At 36.4% G+C, this 23,426-nt stretch overlaps 1 protein-coding gene across 2 annotated transcripts in view; it reads right to left on the bottom strand.

Moving 5' to 3' along the window:
* Nucleotides 1–23,426, bottom strand: part of HAT1 (histone acetyltransferase 1) — a 77,923-nt gene that overhangs the window by 45,134 nt on the left and 9,363 nt on the right. For both annotated transcript variants that reach the window (XM_072612310.1, XM_072612311.1), the window contains exon 2: nucleotides 13,609–13,713. In XM_072612310.1, the coding sequence (XP_072468411.1) occupies nucleotides 13,609–13,713 (105 nt within the window). The remainder of the gene's footprint in view (nucleotides 1–13,608; nucleotides 13,714–23,426) is intronic.

The following is a 23,426-nucleotide window of genomic DNA, read 5'->3' as shown; positions in this document are numbered from 1 at the left end:
CCTAAGTGCCTTAGACAGCTGTTGTGGGTCTTTGTGTGTGTTTCCTTCTAATTCAACAACAACAAATAAATCTAAGACAACACTTAGTTGTTAGGAATGGGGAAAATGCTTTTCAATATCTTTAGAAAGACTTTATTGTTCTATAATGTAACTATGAAGAATCCACATATGCCTCTAAATTTTAAACGTTACTGAAAGAAGATAATGCAATTTTAATTCCAGTTAAAATCTGAGAAAAAGGTAAAGGACAAGGGAGAAAGATTTGATAAGAACATAATTGCATTTTTTGGTTTCGTGAAATATGTCCCAAGTTTCTTATAGGCTCCTAAGAAGTCAGGGACAAGACATATGAATCTACATAATTTTCAATGCCTCAAGAAAACCAAGATAATTCTTTACAGTGAATAGCTTTATTATAACTTTGTCATTTGTGAGGATTTAATCAGTTTTGTTATCTGGTATCAAGAAGACATATGACTAAGTCAAAAATAAAGGATAATTTGTGTTAGTTTTAGTTTATAAGTGAATAAAGTCCTATCATGTATTGCTAACTCTCCCAAATCATTCCTCTTTAACAACTGTTATTCAATTGTAACCCTACTGAGCATTTCCTTTGCAAAGACACTGGAGTGATTTACCACTTCTTTCTCCAACTTATTTTACAGATGAAGAAACTGAGGCAAACCGGGTTAAGTGACTTGCCTAAGGTCACACAGCTAGTAAGTGTCTGAGGTCAGATTTAAACTTAGGAAGATAAGTCCTGTCTCCAGGCCTGGCGCTCTATCTGCTGTGTCCCTCACTGCCCTCTTGAACAATTAAAGTATAAGTATTCTTACAACTTACACTTCAGTATCTAAATTACTCGAAATACATTTGTGATCACTTCAATGTGGTACTTAAGTACCTTATGCCCCCAGCATACATGACACTAGTCCCTGTCCAATCAATGTGCTTGGTGCTTCCTTGAGGTCTCCAAATCTCCTGAGGTACAATGTCTACTAGTGCATTCCTTCCTCTTGCCATGCACCAGAACAGTTTTCTGATCATATGATTATACTTTTCTCTGCCAGAAGCCTTTCTGCCACCTCTTCAGAGCTCTTCTTTAGGAAGGTGTGAGAGCTCACACTCCACCTCTTTACTGCCCTAATTCTTCTAAGTGTTCCTTTACTCAAAGACATATAACATCATGGAAAGAACGCTGGTCTAAAAAAAAGATGAGCCTTAGTTTCAGAGAGAAGTTTAGGGTCTTTGAAAGAACTTTGCAAGTGCCCAAAGGTAATTTAAACCGCTTCTCCTGCTCTACCCCATGCCTAATTCATTATACAATTTCAGTGTCTTTCAATTATCCATTTGCAACGTGCATGCACATACAAGCATTCTCTTTCTCTATATATCAGTCTGGACAATTTGTATTCTTTACCAATTTGGTTTTTTCCCATATGAATACTTAGGCCTAACTCTTCCATATTATTATGGATCTCATTTATGTGGCTCTGAAAATGATTCAGAATTTGATGCAATCAGCACAGTATCATTTACAAAGTATCAAGGATACTTTGTACTTCATCTGGAAGTATCTGCTTCACTGTCTATAGGCATACATATTTCACAGATAATTCCAAATTAAAGGTTTTCAAATTATATAAGTCAATTTAAATCTTACTCCCTTCATTAATTTTCCTTTTTAGGATTATTTAATTTCATTGATCAAAATTCTAATCCTTAATCAATGGTAGCTAAAGAAAAAAGTTACTTAGAAAAGTTCTGAACCTCTTCCTTTTCATTCAGAATTAGGCCTCCTTGTAAAACTCAAACAAGCAAGAAAATTTCACATAGTCCCAAACTTTATACTTGATTTAGTCTTTGAAGTGATCCTCTTCTTTACCTGCTACTTACTATACTTCTATCCTGAGCAAAAAACAGATCTGAGGCTTTTCCCCCCTACAAGAAAATACGAATGGAAGGACAAGGTTTTATTACACTTCAATAAAAAAAGACAGAAAAGTAACACATCATATCTCTTAATTCTTTGAGTTTTCTCTCAAAAGTAGACATCCTTACAATTATCTGTGTGTAAAACCTCTACTGTCATTAATAGTATGAACAATAAGGCATCACGGAGATTGTTTAAAATACTTGTAATAAAATTGTTTTAGTTATGTATTTTGGAGGTGAAAATATTAATATTACTATGTGTTCATATAACTTTTTTGTTATAATTATTTTAGCAAATAACTTTTAGGCCTGGGTAGGGGGATGGTGGCAGGAAAAAACTCAAACAAGGCTCATGGTTACGAGACAGTAAAGTGATTTAGATCCACAAGGGCTATGGAAAGATATCAAGCCTGCACTGGTTTTGGGGGAGTCAAGGTAATAGCCCAACATACTGGAGGTGAAAGAAGTAACTTGTTCCAATGATGGCTAGACAAATTGTTTCAGAGGACCAGTGAGAACAAGGGTAAGGGAACGAGCACTTCAAATGCAGCTAAAACACATAGATCTCTAAGACAGTGAAGAAAGCAAAAAAATGCAAAACTAAGAAGGAGGTCAGACAAGATGGAATACCCCAGGCTTTGGCTATAACCTTCAGGATGAGGAAATGCAAGATGGCTAAGGTTGAGGGCAGGAGGGAAGACCCTGCTTAGCTTCAGACTCTTATAGATCACATTAAGGGATTTAAAAAAGTATATTTCTGAAGCCTATAAAGGACTTGCCCATTATTACTTTCATTTCTGGGATACACTAGAAGTAGAATTGAGTTCTAGAGCCAGACTGAGAAAAAAAATACAACAGCAGTAGGAAACTAATATCCTACAGCTCACACAAGATTAAAAATTAAAACTGAAATACAAAATACAAACATATTAAGAAGTTTGTATGCTAGAGACAACATTATCATTGATTGGACACAATCCCTGTCTTCAAGAAACCTAGGGTCTAGTAGGTGGATAAAACACAAACACAGGTATAGTCATATTAAATACTTATAAGATAAATCATCATAATGAAATATAAAGAGAGTTTTAAAATTACAGGAAATTAACCTTCATCTGGTATTTCACTCTCTCTCCATTTCCTTTCCCTTCATGATGGCAGGTTAAAAAGGAAGGAAGAACAGTTAGCCTAGGCAGTATTATATAGTGGAAAGTGGACTGTACTTGAAATCAGGAGAGACTTGGGGTTTGAAATCCATCTCTGACACTTACTAGTTGTGTTATATTGGGAAAGAGGGAGGGAATAAGCATTTAGTAGTACCTACCATGTGCTGGGTACTGTGCAAAGCACTTTTACAAATAATATCTCATTTGATCCTCACAACAACTCTGAGAAGTAAATACTATTGTGATCTCCACTCTACAAATGAGGAAATTGGAACAAACGAAGGTTAAGTGACTTGCCCAGGATCACAGAGTTAGTACTCAGGTCTTTCTAATAACATCAGGTCCAGCATACTTATGCACCACCAGTTGAATCTACTGGCAAGTCTCATTACGTAAAATGTAAATTATACTATTTCAGATGTCAGTTATAACTAAAGCAATTTTGAGCTATTAATATTACTGCTAGTGAGAAAAAAATAGTGGAATATAATGGGACACACCCTGAGGTACCACAATCCAAGAGAACAAGCTTTGCTGGATATTTCAGAAGCATATGCATTTACTGTACTATTTACAAATCTTTTTTTCTGTATAATAAAAGTAGGTACCCTACATGATAGTCAGCACTACTAACCATTTAACATTTCCAAGTATACCTTCTCTAATTATGTTTAAAATTACTTCCAAACACTTGATTAAGTGATAAAGATATTAATTTTTTATTTTTAAAGAATGTACACGACTATTCAAGACTGCAGCAATAAAAGTGCTTCATCTGGAAGTGTAAGTACCTGGATACGATTCCTATCTGTGCCATTTACCACATTTAACCTTGGACTAGTCATTTAACCCCTTCTGGGCCTTACTTATCTGATCGATAAAATGATAGGGCTAAACTAAATGACATCTGTGGCCCCTTCCAGCTCTAAAACTATGATCCTATGTTTTCTAACTTAAAATGTGACCACAGGAAATTAATCCATGCTAGTCCTATCATGTGCAAAATAACACAGACAAGTGTTAGAAAGGGAAACCTCAGAGCACCTTTCCATCCATTATGAGAGGTTGAAAGAATATTAGGAAACTAATAAAGACACAAGAATAAATGAGTAGTCTCATAGTTTTTTCAATGTTTTGAGGAATCTGGACTTCCTAGTCAAGATATTGTTCCTTGACCAACTAAAGTCAGTCAGTCAAGAAGAATTTATCAAGCACTTACTATAGGCCGGGCATTGTGCTAAATCCTGAGAAAACAAATAAAAGCAAGAAATAGTCCCTGCCCTCAAGAAGAATATATTCCTTCCCTGCTACTTACAGTATTTTATTTTTTCCAATTACATACAAAGATAGTTTTCAACATACACTTTTGTAAGATTTTGAGTTCCAAATTTTTTCCTCCCTTCTTTCCTTCCCTCCTCCAAGATAGCAAGCAATCGAAATAGGCTATTCATGTATAATCATATTTAACATATTTCCACATTAGTCATGTTGAAAAAGAAGTATCAGAACAAAAGGAAAAACCATGAGAAAGAAAAAACAAAAAATGAAAATAGTATGCTTCGATCTGCATTCAGACTCCATAGTTCTTTCTCTGGAAGTGGACAGCATTTACCAACATCAGTCTTGGAACTGTCTTAGATCATTGCATTGGTGAGAAGAGCTAAGTCTATTAAAGTTAGTCACTGCACAATGTTGCTGTTACTGTGTACAATTTTCTCCTGGTTCTGCTCACTTTACTCAGCAACAATTCATGTAAGCCTTTCCAGGTTTTTCTGTAACCTGCCTGCTCATCATTTCTTACAGCACGATAGTATACCATTACATTTATATACCACATCTGCTATTGCTGAATCAAAGGGTATGCACAATTTGGTTATCCTTTGGACATAGCTCCAAATTGCTCTCCAGAATGGTTGGATCAGTTCACAACTCCACCAACAATGCATCAGTGTTCCAATTTTTCCATTTCCCTCCCTAAAATTTATCATTTTCTTTTTCTGTCATATTAGTCAATCTGATAGGTGTGAGATAATACCTCAGAGTTGTTTTAATCTGCATTTCTCTAATCTAAACTCAGGTCATACATGCTATGTCCCCAAATGAGGCCTTAAGATTTAATCCAAACTTCACAGAACAAATGCCCTTAATAAAAGGATTCATTTTGTAAAACTTGGGATTCAATCAAAAGGTCACACCCAAGGATCCAGAAGACCACATGTGTCCTCAAGGCCGCAGGTTCCCCACTCCTGCTCTAAACAGTAGTGATTTAGGACACTTTTCATATGACTATGGATAGCTTTAAGAAGCATATATTCTCATGGAGGAAACAATGTGCAAAAAACTAGACAGATATAAGATAAGTGAATAGGGAGGGTTGGGGGCGTGGAAGGGGAAATGCCTGCAAAAGTGAACTTTAAGCCAATGAAGCCTTGGGGGAAGTTAGGAAAATTAAGTAAAGGAGCATATTCTAGGCATGGCAGAAAATCAATGCAAAGGCATGGAGATAGGAGACAGTGTTGTGTTCAAGGAACTGCAAGCAGAACAGCGAAGCTACAAAAAGTAGATAAGTTGTAAGAAGGCTAGGAGGATGTCAGGTTATAAAGAATTTTAAATCCCCAATGAGGCTGTATATTTGATACTGTAGGTAACAAGGAACCCCTAAGTTCATTATCAAGGTGTTAAAGACATGGTCAAACTCATGCCTTAGCAAAATGATTTTGGCAAATGAGGAGACGACAAACTGGAGAGACTTGAGGCAGGGAAACTAGTTAGAAGGCCGTTGCAGCAGATCAGGAAAGAAGTGATAAGAGTCTAACCTAGGGTTATGGCTGCACAAATGAAGAAATGGACACATACAAGTGATGGTGTGAAGGTAGCAACAATACAATTTGGCAACAGATTGGTATACTTGAGAGTAAAGGATCAAGGATGATACCAAGGTTGTAGGATAACTAGGAGAATGGTGATATTCTTGACAGTCAAAAGGAAATTCAGGACGAGTGGGATTTAGAAGGAAAGAGAATGAACTGAAAATTTAAGATGCCTCTAGTCTGAGATGTCCAAGAAGCATTTAGTTAAGTGTGAATGCAGCTCAGCAAAAAGATTTGGGCTAGATATCTGGATGTGGGAATCACTGGCAAAGAGATAATAATTGAACTCATGGGAATTAAAGAGATCATCAAGTGAGATAGTATAGAGCAGAAGTCAACCAACTACAGTCAAGGCTATTTCCATCTGTTTCCATTCAGTAATGGGAATGATCTGTCATCTCTGACTTTTCAAAAGTTCTATCCAAGTCCTTATCTCTTTTCTTTTTTGTTATATCTGTCTAGTTCTGAAGAGCACTGAAGTCCCCACTATCAGAGTTTTATTGCCTATTTCTTCCTGAAATCCACTTAATCTTTCCTTTAAGTATTTATATGCTATTCATTTATAGTAAGCACTGATGCCTTTAAAAAGAATGCAATTCCTCTCATTATCATGCCCATATGTAGTCTTATCTGAAATTATTGCTACTCCTACCTTTTCTAGTTCATCTGAAGCATAATCAATTCTACTCCAGTTTCTAAGCTTAACTCTATATGAATTATTTCAAGTAAATTTCTTGAAAAAAAATATTGTGAGATTCTGCTTTCTAATCCATTCTGCTATTCTTTACTACCTTGTGAGTTAATTCCTCCTATTCACTGTTATGACTGTTAAATATTTCCCTTGATTCTGTCATCTTGTACCTTTCTTCTCTGCTCCCAAAACTCATTTCAGAAATAAAAGTGGGTAGTAAAAGAAGAGGAATTTACTTAATACTTTCAATCCATAAATGAAGCTGTATATTTCTACTTTGTTGCCTTCACCCTATCCCCAAATGCAGGTTTTGCTCTTACTTTTTTTTTGAATCCTTGCCTCATACACACCTTCTCCAATGTTGGGATTTATTTTGCTTAAGACTAATCCCTTGCTTATCCTGCCCTCCTTCTTAAATCCTTCCTTCTCCCCCTCCCTTTCTATTTCCCAGCTGAATTTAACACATTTCTATTCCATAATCTTTGTATTCAACCTTTCTTTCTTTGTTCAGATGAAAAGTGAGGTTTGTGGGACACTGTTCTTTCCATTCTTTCTCCATATTCGAACAGTTTTTATCTAATACAACTATAATGATTTCCCTGGACTTCCTCCTCCTTTCACCCCCAATATTGTCCTCTATCCTTCCCATTTCTGTCTTCTCCTAAGATCATCATACATAGCAAAAACACATCCAGGTCTTCTGTCTGTCTTATTTATCTTTCTCTATGGCCCCTGAAAACATCAAGGTTCTGAGAAGACATTATTTCTTGTCTCCCTATTGACATAATATTAATTTATCACAAGTATGTATCTTTCTGCTTTTCTCTTTACTCCTGCATTTCCAGTAAAGTATCAACTTAGTTCTGGCCTTTTCATTTTATTAAAAGTCAATGTTTTTTTCCACTGTAGGATTATACTTCATTTTGCTGGTTAAGTTATTCCTAGTAGTAAGCCTCTATCTTTCACCTTTCGGAATATCATATTCCAAGCTCTCCACTCTTTCACAGTAGCTGCTAAAACATGTGTTATCCTGGCTGTGGTTCCCAAGTACCTGAATTCTTGTTTTTGGTTGCTTGCAGTATTTTTTTCTCTCACCTGGGAGTTCTGGATTCTGATGATGTTCCTGGGAGTTTTGATTTTGGGGTTTCTTTCAAAAGGTAAGTGATGGATTTTTTTTCTATTTTCACTTTAGCCTATGATTCTAAGAGATCTAAGCAATTTTCATTTATGATTTCTTGAAATATGGTATTTAAGCTTTTATTTGGTCATGATTTTCAAGCAGTCTGATGACTAAGATTATCTGATCATGATTTTTCCCAAATCATATTATTTGCTTATTAATAAATCAATACTTTATATCATCCTTTAATAAAACACCCCAAAAAATTTCACATGGTCATTCTAAATTAGCTAACATACCATAAACAATGTTATTCATTTCTAGTCAGAACTAAAATTTTTCAATGCTGCTTTCCTAAAGATCACATTTCCATTCCCCACAAGAAAGGAACAAAAAATAAAAGTACAGTACAGCTAAAGATCCAGTTAACTGCATTTTATATCACTTATATAAGTTAGAATGTGAAATCTTATGAGTAGAATGTGCACTGCTGTAACAAATCAGCATTCCAGTCTTATATCCTGGCTCCAGCTCTATGAGTGTAGAGAGCATGGCATAATGGGAAGATCTCTGAACTAACACTTAGGAGACTTGGGTTCAAATTCTGGTGGGTCTAATACTTACTAGCTGAATGTCCATTAGCAAATGAAACCTCCCAGCCTCAATTTCCTCCTCATTTGTAATATAAGAATAATATTTTAATTACTTACCTCACAGGGTTGTTACAAGGAAGATGCATTCTTAACTTTAAAACCCTATAATAGATATTGTTATTACTGGGCAATTTCTTTAAGTCTCCTGGGTTTCAGTTCTTTATCTATAAAATAAAGGCAGTTTGACTAGATCTATACAGTCTTTTCTAGGTTAAAAATTCCATAATCCTATAATTATTAACACTGGGTTCATTCAATCTAACTGTACAGTGGAGCAATCAATCACTGGCTCTGGAGTCAGAGGAACTATATTCAAAGCCCATTTATGATATTTGATATACACCAAGGTTGGCAGACATTTAATCCAAGTGTTTATACCATAATAATGATTAAAGTTCAGATTATTATTCAGAGAATATTAAAGAGAAATTATATATATTTAAGGATTTCATTATGCTCACTATATCATCCTTACCAGTTTGATATTCAGGGTATCTAAGGGCAGAAACTACATCTAAAAATTCATCTTTACTTCATTTGTCGAGGATAAAACTTTGTTAAACGTCTACTATGTCCCCAGCACTTTGCTAGGCACTGAGGATACAAAGATAATAAATGAACTGGTCTTGGCTCTCAAGTGGTTTACATCCTACAATGTCTTTGCCCACAAAGACTCAGATATTTTAATTTCCTGAGAGGAAATTAAGTGGAAATCTATGCCTTTTTATCTTACATAATTTTTATCCATATTTTCTCAAAAATCCCCTCACAGAGGGAACATAGTGCTATCTATATACTAAAAGTTACCTTCTTGTCTTAGAAGTACCAACATACCAATCAGATTATTCATTTCCTGTATCTCATTCTTACTTTAGTGCCAATAAAATTCCCTTTCTGGCCACATACACTTCAATAGATCCATGATCTCCCTAGTAAGAGTAGCCTGTCTATGTCCTTCTACATTCATCTAAAATACTCTCGATTAATGCTGACAACATTCCCAGAAAAAATTTCAAGATAAAGCAGGAAAATGTGTAAGTAAATGTTTATGTCTTCCTACTTATCTTTTCAATAAAAACTCTCCATGATCTTTTCTATCCCTTTGGAAATCTTATACTCTTTGAGATATCCTGAAAGGCCAATCCCAGAATACCTTCAAAATTGTAATACCTCTAGCACTGAGTTCTTATCTATATGTTTGTTCAAGTCCACACATTCTTTCCAACTTCATCTTCTTAAATGTCACTGTCATTTCTTCAAAAAGTACATAAGGATCTCATGTCAATTTCTCTTTGGAGGTTCTTCTTTTCAACGTTTTGAGGTGACACTGCTCATAGTTTTCCATCATCCCCTGTAGTATTTCATAAATAGGCTTGTACTCTAAATCAGAACTGCCCTTGGCTTCCATGTCTCTGCAGGCAAGGAGAACAAGTGTTTGCTTACTTTTCAGGCTCTTTTGGCCTCCTCATTATTCCAACTGTTTTGCATTAGTTATACTTCTAATACAAAGATGTTCTTTAAACAGGTTTGGTTAGAGTTATTTGGCCAGGAAAACCCATTTGTTAAAAGAACAAAACTTAAAAATATTAACCAAAGACTGACCCCAAACTTCCACTAAAGTTAGCCTCTTACTGATGTTTCTAAGTGACACAGTACTCTTAAAGCTGTTATTAGAATATAAGCTCTAGCATGACATAAGCCAAAAAGGCTGATGCAGGCTCACTGATGAGTTATCTGTTATAGGAAGACAGGAGAAAAGCTCATCACCAAAAGATTGTCCAATAGGTACTGTGTCTTTGAACAGAGCATATCATGAAGACTATCTAACTGAGGTTTATGATATTTCAATCTGAATCAGTGTAGAGTATCCATATCAATTAAATCACAGATCATAGTGCTGCAATTAAATAATTTATATAACCAGTCTGAAACAAAAAAATATTTCTGATTAACCCTCAGTTAAAAAAAAAACTCAATCACTAACCAGATGTTAATCAAATTTTTCTCATATGTATATGCAAAATGTTAATATATGTATGAATATATATTGTCTCATTAGTAGCAACACAGAATGGATTATTCCATATACATGAATTTTCCAGACAACTGGGGGCTTACCCTTCATAACAGCCAAAATTTTTAAAGGAAATATAAAATTGATTAAATACTTCACTGTTTGCTTCAATTATATCTCATACACTTTACATATCACATGCTTCTATGTCACTGACAGTCTTAAAGGTCTACATGCCTTGATAGTCAGGCTAATCACTAACTTAATTAACTTGTCACTTCTCCATGCCTATTTCCCCTCCTTCCACATCTGGTTCTACCCAGAAAATAAGAAAAGCAATTTTGTTTAAATAAATACAAAGGTGGGATTCCATAAAGTTTTAGTACACAGACTTTATAATATACCTTTTGGCTGCTCAGAAGCTTTGTTGATTAATTCTTGGTTCCCAAAGTAATGTACTTACAAGTATAAATGAGGTACACACAAAATATATATCAGTATTTGTTAAACACACATACATACACATTTTATATGTGGTGTCTCCCATTAACACCAAAAAACTCCCAATCTATACAAACCTGAATGCTACTACATTTAACGTATTTAGAAGCACTTACTCTTGAAGGTATTTACCTCCACAGAAAACTTTGAAAACTGCTTTAAAATGCAAGCAAGTAGTAATCTTCATTATTTACTTACCACTAGTCAAAATTATTGATAAAATCTTAACAGAATTACTTTAAAAGAAATACAATATACTTTCAAAATCACAGAACCAAAAACTAGAGAAACCAAAGGTTTGCTTTAACAAACAACTATGAATAACAGCATGGATAAACTACTCAAGTCATGAAGAACTGAATTCACATCAACTACTAGCTCTGTTAAGATGAGATGTAATCTAATCTTTCTGAGCCTCAAGCAAGTTTCATAAGTCCAAGTTACAGACATGCTCTGATCTGGTGTTGGTAAGAGCTAAATTCCCAGGCCAAGTACACTCAAGGAAATTACGTGTTCTTAAGGTTCACAGAATCATAAATTTAGAACTGGATGGGATCTTATACTCAAGAAAACAAGGTGTAGAGCCTACTTTTATATCAGGCATTTGCTAAGCTCTAGGGATATAAAGAAAGGCAAAAGGAGTCCCTGCTTTGAAGGAGCTGACAGTCTAATGGGAGAGATAATATGCCAACAACCACATACAAACAAGATATACGTAAGATAAAGATAAATTAGAAATAAACTCAGAGGGAAGGTACTAGCATAAAGGGGTTCAGGAAAAGTTTCTTGTAGAAGTTGAGATTTTACCTTAAAGATTTACCTTAAAGGAGCCAAGAGGCTTCCCTATGAAGAGATAGGGCATTCCAGGAATGGAGGACAGTCAAGTGAAAATGCCCAAAGCTGTGACAGTCTTGTATGTGAAGAAGAACAAAAGAGGCCACTATCACTAGATCATAGAGTATGTGGAAGGGAGTAAGGTATAAGACGACTAGAAAGGAAGGAAGGGACCAGGTTATGAGGAGTTTTTAATGTCAAACAGAGGGTTTTCCATTTGATTCTGAAAGTGACAGGTAGCCAGTAAGTTTATGAATAGAGGGTGTGACATAGTCAGACTTAAATTTTAAGATCAATCAGAGAGCTGAATAGAAGATAAACAGGAAAACAAGCAAACTATTGGAACAGTCTAGGCATGAAGTGATGAGGGCCTGCACCAGGATGGCAGCAGTCTCAGAAGAGAGAGAGTAGTGGATAAGAGAAGTTAAGAAGACTTAGCAAGAAACTGGATATAAGAGGTGAGAGTGAGGAGTAGACAATGACACCCAAAATTGTGAGCCTGGGTGACTGGGAAGATGGTGGTAGCCTCAAGAAAAATGGGAAAATCAGAAAGAGGACAGGGTTCGCAGAAAAAAAAGATAAGAAGTTCCATTTTGAGTATGTTAAAGTTTAAAATGTCCACAGTTGGAGATGTGATACTGGAGGTCAGGAGAGAGGTTAGGGCTGGATAAGTAGGTTTGAGATGGTATTAAACAGTAGAATGGCAGAAGGGAAAAGAGCTCTGGAAATAGCCTTAGTTAACTCACAGTTGGCAGGCATGAAGTGGATGAAGATCCAGCAAAAGAGATTAAGAAGAAGCAATCAATCAGACAGCCAGGAGAAGAATCAAGAGAGAAACTCCCCTTTTCTTATATAGGATCATCATCATCACACTATGGTTTTGTAACCACAGAGTAACTCCTTTAATGTTTCCTCTTCTTCAGTTCTTAAAATTCCAGTTGCCAAGTGATTAAATCCTACCCCTCTATTCCTTTTTCTCTTCCACTTACAATGCCCTAATCATTTCTCCCCTAGACAATTATAATAGCTCCTTAATTGTTCTCCAAGCTTCTTAACTCTTTTCTCCAATCCATATTCCAACCAACCAACCCTTTTTCTACTATATGTTAAGCTAAACTGGCTTATTAGCCAGTCTCTGAACTTGACACCCCTCTCTGCATGTTTTCATGCAGGGTATTCCCCATCCCTAAAATGTATTCCCTTCTCATAACCATTTCTTAAAATTCTTCAAAGTTCAGGTATCACTTCCTACAACTTCTCCTGATTCTCCTAGTTCAATTCCACCTAATATTGGTGTAAGTTCTCTCTTCCTCTAATTACATTTTATTTACTTACTTATTTACATGCTTTATCCTTCTGGTATCAGGGGGCTCATAAAGAACAAGTTCTACCAGACAAATCTCACTTGTTTTTTTGACAGAGTTACTAGAAAGTTACTTTAGGGGAATATTGTTGACATAGCATACTTCCATAATTAAAAAATCTCCATTCTGACTTCTTTTCTTACTGAGTATCTCTATCCCACCCCTCCAGCCATAACCAAGGCTATTGACCTGACTACAGCAATATTAAAAATCCCTATTACTTCTTTCTTCTATATTCTACATCTGCTTTGTTTCTATGTTAACAGAATTAGTGACTACAATTGAGATCCACTCACATCAAAGTAGAAAACTTTGAACCATAGATATAGAAAGCTATATGTATAAAAAGTTAAAAAGCCCTTCCACAAATGAATCCTACCCTCAACATGAAATAATCAGCTTTTAAGAAGTACACATATTTCAAAAGCACAGAATTTAAAACACCTAAAATGTACCATACCTAATTTAAGTTGAATCGCTTCATTGGTGTTACACTTGTACTCTGCCAGTTTCTTTTCCATAGCACTCTTGTATTCCACTAAAAATTTTTCCACTGCACCAAATCCTATGGGAGAAGGGAAAGATATCCAAAGCATCAGATTAGAAGTTATTTAGTTCTAAATAAAATTATGAATGAAAATAATATTAAGGAGGCTAAAGCCTTAACATAAAAACTTTCTTAAAGTCTCAAACCATGGCAATATAACAGTAAAAGTAACAAAAATCATACCTTTTGACCCAATAATTACCTCATTAGGAATACACATTGCAAATGTTGCTTTAAAATAACTAGCATTTATATAGAGCTTTAAAGTTTGCAAAACCCTTCATAAAGTAGATAGAGCACAGGGCCTGGAGTTAAAAAGACCTGAGTTCAAATCTAGCCTTAGATACTTAGTGGCTGTTATGACCGTGGGAAAGTCACTTAATGTCTGTTTGCTTCAGTTTTCTAATCCTTAAAACGAGGGTAATTACAGCACCTACCTTCCTGGTTGTTGTGAATATCAAATGAAATAGTACTTGTAAAGCGCTTAGCACTGTGTCTGGCACATAGTAAATACTATATAAATTTAACTATCATCATCATCATCAAGTCCTCACAACAATCTGGTAAGGTGGGTACAATTATTAATCCCACATCACCAATAAGGCAACAAAGGCTGAGAGGTTAAGAGGTTAAGACTTGCCCGCAGAGACACAGCCAACAGATGCCTGAGGCAGTAAAGGAAATAGAGTATTCCTGAATTTAAAGTCAACACTTAAAAAAAAAAAAAAGGCAAAGATTTTCATATAAATGTTACATGTAATTGAAAAAATCCAAATGTCCAATAATAAGGAAAAGGTTAAATTGTAACACATTATTGTGAAAGGCAAAGCACTGGTGTAGACAGAAAGCAGAACCAGCAGTCAGAAAGATCTATGACTCTAAATTGAAAAACAGCTGACCATCCGAACTGATAGAGGGAACCTCCTAATGGAAATCTCCCCACATCAAAGGGCTCATACATCCAGAGCCAAAACAATTAATGGAATGGAATATACACAATTAAGATGGTTAAGTTGCTGAGCAAGTTTAGTTGATTATAGTGATGCTCAATATTAAGTTTCTGATTTTAAAAATTAATAAAAAGAACTTGGCTTAAATTAGCATCAGCATGGCATAGACATGGAGCTGGCTTCAATGTCAGAAAGATGTGGATTGAGTCTTGTCTCTGACATAGACCCATGTCAGGTCATTAGCAATTTCAGTGCCTGGGCCACTGAGGTATATAAGATATGTAATACTTTTAAGGTATAATTTGTAGAGAAGATGACCTATACCAATAAAATCAAAGATGCAGGCCACCCCCCTACCTCAACCCTCCCAAAAAGATCTCATCAATCTACTTAAAAGTTTAAAAGTGCTTTTAGTAATTTCAAATTAAAAAGACTCAACATTTGAAGAAGGATGTTTACAAAGTAGGCTTTCTTTATATATTAATATGTCTGAAAGTACTGGAACACACACTTCTTCTTTAGTCAACACGCAGTGATGTAGTCCATACTATATAAACTTGTTTACAAGTGGTTTCCCTGACAGGATTTACTTTTACACAAAGTTTTCCAAAACACATGCAGAACCAATGATGTGTCTCAAAATGTCAAAGATCCAGTTACCCATTCACCAAAAAAAATAAAGTGCAAAGAAAATTGTCTTTGGCAACTATTATATAACATTTCATTTTTAATGCTAGAAAAATGCTGCTAGGGTAGAAACGGCTAAAGGTTATTATCAATTGTGTACTATTAAGATGACAAAGCAGCTTTCAGATACAACATGGCTTTCAAACAAAATCTTTACTAAATGTTTAGCCAATTCAGACAAATAAAGGAATAAAATAAGACTTACACACCATATTCAATGACCTAACAAGCTACAGACACTAATTATTGGAAGAGCTTTGGCAGGAACTAAGCATATTTGGTCAATTTCCCAATGCAACTAAATCACTTTTACTTTAGCCTTTATACTTGCAACACCCTGAAGCAAAACCAAGGTATTTGGAGCCAAAAGACCTGGATTTCTGCCACAGTTCTTTAAACCGACTTTGTGACTCCTCGTAAATCATATAATATAATATATCCTTGGAGATGAAAAAGTTGTATATAAATTGTAACATGTCCTACAAAAGAAAAAAATATTTTCCTTACAACAACCCTGTAAGGTAAATAGCACAGTTTACAGATGAGGAAACAGAAGCCAAGAGAAATGGGGGGGGGGGGGGGGGGGAAGGACAGCAGAGAGGGGGTATTACATAGCTATCAGGTGAAGGATTCAAACTCAGGCCTCCTGGGTCCAAATCTGGTATACTTTTCCCTAACCCATGCAGCTTCTCATCAGGTCTGTACTCTAAGCCTGTCTAGCCAGCTTGGCAAGACCTGCTAGTGCTTGTGTTCTTTTTGCATAACTTTTGAAGAAGAGATAATATTGCTAACTTAAAGTCACTCTCACAGTAAACTGGATAGCTTTGCTGCAATCTTTCAGTTTGATTTAAGACTGGATGCAAAAAAATTAGTCTCCATGCATGCTTAGAACAATGGCTTTGGTTTATTTGCTTCCCATGAAGCAGAATTTTATTATTTTCAATTTTGTTATATTTCAGTTTTATTACTCAAGATACTTCATTACATATATGTATGTGGTTTTTCTAATGTATACAGCTCTTATTGTCCCAGATTTTTAAGTATCACTAAAATACCTACGAATATGTTAAATATCTGCTTTTAGGCCATGTTAATTCATGAGTTATCTTCCCTTAAGAAATTCTGCATAAATGAAACAGACAACAAAAGCTTCAAAAAATTCCATGAATCCTGTAACAATATTAGAGAACAATAACAGAGGCAGCTGGTCACACAATAAATATAGCTATCATCCTGGAATCAGGAAGACCTAAGTTCAATTCCAGTCTCAGACAGTAGTAGCATGACTCTGGGACAAGTCACTTTACCCTCTATTTCTCTCAGTTTCCTCAAATGTAAAATGGCGATAATTATAGCATTTTGTAGGGTTGTTGTGAGATGAAATCATATTTAAAAAAAGAAATCGTATTTTTAAAAATGAGATCATATTTGTAAAAACAAGTGCTTATTATAATATATGGAACATAGTCAATGCTATATAAAATGGTTATTCTCTCCCTCTCTATTAGAAACTATATCCTTCTTTTCTTAAGAGACTAAATAAAAAGAGAATGAATAAATTAGGAAATATTACTAGGCTCTACTTCTCATCACTAGTTTTGAAAAGTATATGAATTGAGGCAGAGATGAATTATGTTAAAAATTCAAGAAGATGATAAATTTCTCTGTATAACCCCGTTATTATTTTTAAAGGCCAATGTTGTCCTATGCATAATCTAAAACTAGGTTATATTACAAACATCAGCAACACCTCTGTGGTAACAAAATAATGAAAAAGATCATGCTATGATGACAATATGGTACAAAGAAAGGGCTTTGTACTTCAATTCTGGTTCTTCCTAACAATTAAAAGCTAAACAAAGTGGAAAAAGGGCCTTCAAGAGGACACAAGTTCAAAGATTTGGAGCTTCCAATGCTTCTTGGATTATGGGATTCAACCCCATATAGGATCGTAAAAAATTCACCACCAATAAAAGGTTTCTGGATGTGCAACAACCCAAAATTAATTTAAAATCATATGTGTAATGAATTTGAGGTGGCAGCACTTGGCTTGCCAGTGTTGCATCAACTTGTGTTACAACTTTACTGCGGCCTTGGTTCTGGACACGAAGCATTTGAAACCCAAGTGGAGTGAAAAAAGTTTAAGAAGCTCTGATCTGGTCCAACTCCTTCATTTTACAGATGAGGAAACTGAGGTTTAACCACTTGCCTGTGGTTACATTGGTACGGACATATAATTTCAACTCTGCTCCTAACTCCCCATCTGATGTTCCACCTACTGCACCAAGTTACATGTTCCTGTCCTCTTCAAGAAAAGATGGGATGACTCCTCATTGGCCACTTGTCTGTAGCAGAGATATTTTTTCAGGAAAAGATTATACTAGATGGCAAGGACCCTGAAATTCTATGACTGATTTTGAATCCAAGTTTTGTGACTAAACTGGTGGACATAATTCAGGTTTCTCATCTCTCTACCTAGGATTGATGAGGTACAGGCTCTGGGAGCCCCCTTGAACTCTCCTTGAATTTTCCCACTTGATCTGGTGTGGACCTGAAGCCATAAGCCTTCCATTATCACCAAGGCAAATCCCTGTTATCCTTAACCTAGACTAGCCTTCCACTGTCTGTTATCTCCAGGTGGCCTTCAAGTACTTCCCACGCTTAATCCCATTTTGTAGGTTCCTGGCTTCTGAAGTCTACTGGCCACTCCCAAGACCCTCCCTAAACCCCTCCTCTAGTCACCTCAGCTACAAACCCCTCCCATCAATATCCTCCTTAGATTCCTCCTCAAGATCCTCCTGGACCCTTCTCCAGTCACCCCAGATTACTCAGTTACCCCTAGATCCCTCCCAGTCTTTCTATATATAAGATCCATCTAGTCTCCAGGTAGGTGCTCAGATTTAGCTTGCCAATACAAAGCATCACAAATGTTCAGACTCCTTAAGAGTCTACCCAATATATCAGACCTCTAATAAACTTTGTTTTTCTTTGGCTGAAAAAAGGCTTGAGTCGAATTCATGCAGGCAGGACCCAGCATGTTGGTTCCAGCATTACTAAACCTCAACAGGATGGCTGACTAGAACCTTTTCCTCCATGGGTTTTCAATATAATTTTTCTCCTGGTTCACATTCTCCAGGTCTTAGACATAAGTCCCACATCTAACTAGGAATATTCCCCAAGGCTCTTCCTTGTTTTTGTTCTGGCAGTTCAGGACTCTTTGTGACCTCACTTGGCAAAGATACTGGAAGGGTTTGCCATTTTCTTCTCCAACTCATTTCCTCTTTGATGAGGAAATTGTTAAGTGACTTGCTCAGGGCCACACAGGTAGTAAGTGTCTGAGGATAGGATTTGAACTCCAGGCCCAGCATTCTATCCAAAGCACCATCTAGCTGCCCAAGGCTCTTTCCCACTTCAATCTCACTACCTACAAAGGGTTCAATTAGCCTCTCTAAGCAGATGATTCTTAGATTTACCAATCCAATCTAATTCTCAAGGTCCCACACAAAGCCAAAGACCTAAGTATGAGACACCTCTATTTCAAGACCTTACAGACAATTCAAACTAAAATTTATTATTTTTCCCCAAAACCTCCCCTAGTCCTTAATTTATCTATTTCTATTGAGGGTACCACTGCCCATGGAGCCATCCAGATTCACAAGCTTAAAGTCCTCCTCTACTATTCATTCACCTTCAACCTCTAAGACTATTTGCCAAACTGGTAGATTCTACCTAAAAAATTCATCCTTGTCCTCCACTTACATGGCCACCCTCCTAAACTTCAAGATTTCAAGTCATCCCTAAACTATTATACCAGCTTCTGAGTTAGTTAGCCCTAAGGATCAAAAAGCTTCTTTGCTTCACCATTCTCAATGGAATAAGATAGAAATCCTCTGTAATTTACTAACAAATTTATACAACCACCACCTCTCCTATGGACTACTGTAATGGTCTCCTAACTAATCTCTGTACTTCAAAGTCTTTTTCCTTTTCAGTCTACCCTTCACATATGCCAAAGTGATTTTCCTAAAGTGCAGGTTCCAGTGGCTCTCTACTACCTCCAGGATCAAATATGAAGTCCCTGGTATAGCATTTAAAGCTCCTCACAACCTGGACCCTTCCCACATCTCCAGTTTCTTACATTTTACTTCCCCTCCACATACTACAATCCAGCTATACTGACTGACTTACTCACACAGGACACAGCATCTTGTCATCTTTGCTTTTGCAATGGCTGACCCCTGATTCCTGGAATGCTTTTCTCTCCTCACCTCAGTCTCTTAGAATCCCTGGCTTTCTTCAAGACTTATCTCAAAAGGTCACCTTAGCTCTTAGGAGAAGGTCATCTTCCAATTTACTCTGTACGTACCTAACTACATATTGTCTCCCCTATTAGAATGAAAGCTCCTTAAAGGTAGAGAACTTTTTTTTCCTTTCTATCTATCCCCACCACTTAGCATGCTGTCTGGCACTCTAAGCATTTAATAAATGCTTGCTGATTAATTGACAAAATCACTCCATATAGTTATCTAGTCTACATAAAAAAGGCATAAAAAATTTTAAGGCATAAAAATTAACTCATAATTTTTACTTGAAATTATCTAGTACCTACAATAGTATTTTAAATAAAATGAATGTTAAATACCTCCTGATATTCATTATTCATTTTCTAGTTTGTAAGGGCTTAAATATATTACAGAATATGAAAGTGTGGGGCTTTAGAATTTTATGAAAAAGATTTAAAATACTGTATGGATATATTCATAACAACTCTTTTTTCCAGTCAAAAGCATTTATAATCTTTTTTTATATGTTTATTTACTTTTAGTTTTCAACATTCACTTCCACAAAATTGTGAGTTCCAAATTTTCTCCCCATCTCTCCCCTCTCCCCACCCCAAAACATCTGATTACCCCTTCCCCCAATCTGCCCCCTCTTCTATCACATCCCACCATTCCTTTATCCCCATCTTCTCTCTTTTCTTGAACCCCATTGCCTGTATTTCTTATTTCCAAGTTGCATGCAAAAACAATTCTCAACCTTCATTCCTAAAACTCTGAGTTCCATCTTCTCTCCCTTCCTCCCTCCCCACCCATCCACACTGAGAAGGCAAGAAATATCAGTATAGGCTATATATGTGTAACTTTGTAAAAGACTCCCATAACAGTCATGTTGTGTAAGACTATGTTTCTCTCATCCTATCCTGCTCCCATTTATTCTATTCTCTCTTTTAACCTTGTCCCTCCCCCAAAAGTGTTTACTTCTAATTACTCCCTTATCCCATTTGCCCTCCCTTTTATCGTCCCCCATAACCCGCTTATCCCCTTCTCCCCTACTTTCCTGCAGTATACAATAGATTTTCATACCAAACTGAGTGTGCACGTTATTCCCTCCTTAAGCCAAATGTGATGAGAGTAAGCTTCACTTTTTCTCTCTCACCTCCCCCCTTTTCTCCTCCATTGAAAAAACGTTTTCTTGCCTCTTCTATGATAACCTGTCCCATTCCATTTCTCCCTTTCTCCTCCCAATATATTCCTCTCTCACCCCTTGATTTTATATTTTTAGATATTATTCCTTCCTATTCAACTCACCCTGTGCTCTGTCTATATATGTGTGTGTGTGTGTGTGTGTGTGTGTGTGTGTGTGTGTGTGTGTGTGTGTGTAATCCCTCTAACTACCCAAATACTGAGAAAAGTTTTAAGAGTTACAAATATTATCTTTCCATGGAGGAATATAAACAGTTCAACTTTAGTAAGTCCCTTATGATTTCTCTTTCCTGTTTACCTTTTCATGATTCTTGTGTTTCAAAGTCAAATTTTATTCAGTTCTGGTCTTTTCATCAAGAACGCATCAAAGCCCTCTATTTCATTGAATGATCATTTTTCTCCCCCTGAAGGATTATACTCAGTTTTGCTGGGTAGGTGATTCTTAGTTTTAATCCTAGTTCCTTTAACTTCTGAACTATCATATTCCAAGCCCTTCAATCCCTTAATGTAGAAGCTGCTAGATCTTATGTTATCCTGATTGTATATCCACAATACTCAAATTGATTCTTTCTAGTTGCTTGCAATATTTTCTCCTTGACCTGGGAACTCTGAAATTTGACTATAATATTCCTAGGAGTTTCTCTTTTTGGATCTCTTTCAGGAGGTGATTGGTGGATTCTTTCAATATTTATTTTACCCTCTGGTTGTAGAATATCAAGGCAGTTTTCCTTGATAATTTCATGAAAGATGATGTCTAGGCTCTTTTTTTGATCATGGCTTTCAGGTAGGCCCATAATTTTTAAATTGTCTCTCCTGGATCTATTTTCCAGGTCAGTTGTTTTTCCAATGAGCTATTTCACATTATCTTCTATTTTCTCATTCTTTTGGTTTTGTTCTATAATTTCTTGGTTTCTCATAAAGTTTAGCTTCCATCTGGTCCATTCTAATTTTGAAAGAACTATTTTCTTCAGTGAGCTTTTAAACCTCCTTTTCCATTTGGTTAATTCTACTTTTTAAAGCATTCTTCTCATTGGCTTTTTGGGCCTCTTTTGCCAATTGAGTTAGTCTATTTTTCAAGGTGTTATTTTCTTCAGCATTTTTGTGGATCTCCTTTAGCAAGCTGTTGACTTGCTTTTTCATGTTTTTCTTGCATCACTCTCATTTCTCTTCCCAATTTTTCCTCCATCTCTCTTACTTGATTTTCAAAATCCTTTTTGAGCTCTTCCATGGCCTGAAACCATTGCATATTTATTTTGGAGGTTTTAGATTCAGAAGCCTTGACTTTTAGGTCTTCCTCTGATGGTATGCATTGTTCTTCCTCACTCAAAAGGATAAAAGAAAATACCTATTCACCAGTAACCTTCCATACTCTTATTTTTTTTTCCTTTTTTGGACATTTTCCCAGTCAGTTACTTGACTTCTGAGTCCTTTGTCAAGAGGAGGGTATACTTTGGGGACCTGTAAATTCTCAGTTCCTCCAAGGTGGCACAATCAAGGGAGGGCTTATTCCTCTCCTGGCCTGCACTCTTACCTGTGAGAAACCACAAGCACTCTGTTCTGCCCAGAATCTGCGAGTACAATTCCCTCTCCACAACGGCTTCTAGTTCCACCATGCCAGCACTCTTCCTCAACCCAGGAGAGCCACTCAAGGCTGAGATCCATATCAGTCACTCAATTCCCCCAGGGGCTTTAGGCGGAGGACTCCAAAAAGTGGACACTGTCATTGCAGTGGCTGCAATGACCAGCAGGGCCAGACCCCATTCCCTTATCACGCAGGTAAAAGACCTTTCTCACTGACCTCTGAAGCTGTCTTTGGTATTTGAGGGTTGAGCAATCCGGGAACCGCAGCTGCTGTCAGGGATTCCGCCCCCTGAAGCCTGTTCCAGTCCTGTCCCTGCACCTATATTGCCAAGGCCGCACTGAGCTCCATTCCATGCCCCCTGAGATAGACCTTTCCTGTCAACATCATAGGCTGTCTTGGGCAGCAAATCTCTTTCACTCTTTCACTCATTTTGTGGCTTCGGCTGCTCTAGAATTTATTTAGTCATTTTTTATGGGCTAGGAAGGGGAGTTTCTACAGGTCCATCCTTCTACTCTGCCATCTTGGCTCTGCCCCCAACAACTCTTTATAATAGCAAAATAAAGGGGAGGGAGGGAACAAACCATGTCTAAATTATGAAATGGCAGAAAATCTTAACGGTATGTGAATATGTTAGAATATTACTATACTACAAAGATCAGTGAATATGAAGCTAGGAAAAGCCCTACATGAACTGATAATGAACAAGACAAAACCAAATCTAGAACCACAAAAATGGAGACAATTTCAAATGGCAACAAAATTCAAATCAAAAATAATTAATAAGATTGTTAATAACTTGCAAAGCATTTACCTCTACCAATTATTTTATCAAATGGAAAACAGTGCAGGACTACATGTACTATCTCTTATAATTACAAGCTATTTTGCTTAACTATTCTGAGAAATTGTACATGGTGGGGAATTCAGTGTTGCACTGTACTAGGTGCTATGGGCAGGTACAAAGATGTGTAGATCTCATCTAAATGTGCCATCATTACCAGAACATGGAGGTCAACGTGAAGATGTCAC

Source organism: Notamacropus eugenii, chromosome 5 (genome assembly GCF_028372415.1).
Source record: "Notamacropus eugenii isolate mMacEug1 chromosome 5, mMacEug1.pri_v2, whole genome shotgun sequence".
NCBI classification, from domain to species: domain Eukaryota; kingdom Metazoa; phylum Chordata; class Mammalia; order Diprotodontia; family Macropodidae; genus Notamacropus; species Notamacropus eugenii.
Note: the sequence above shows the minus strand (reverse complement) of the source record. Positions and strands in the feature narration are given on the sequence as shown.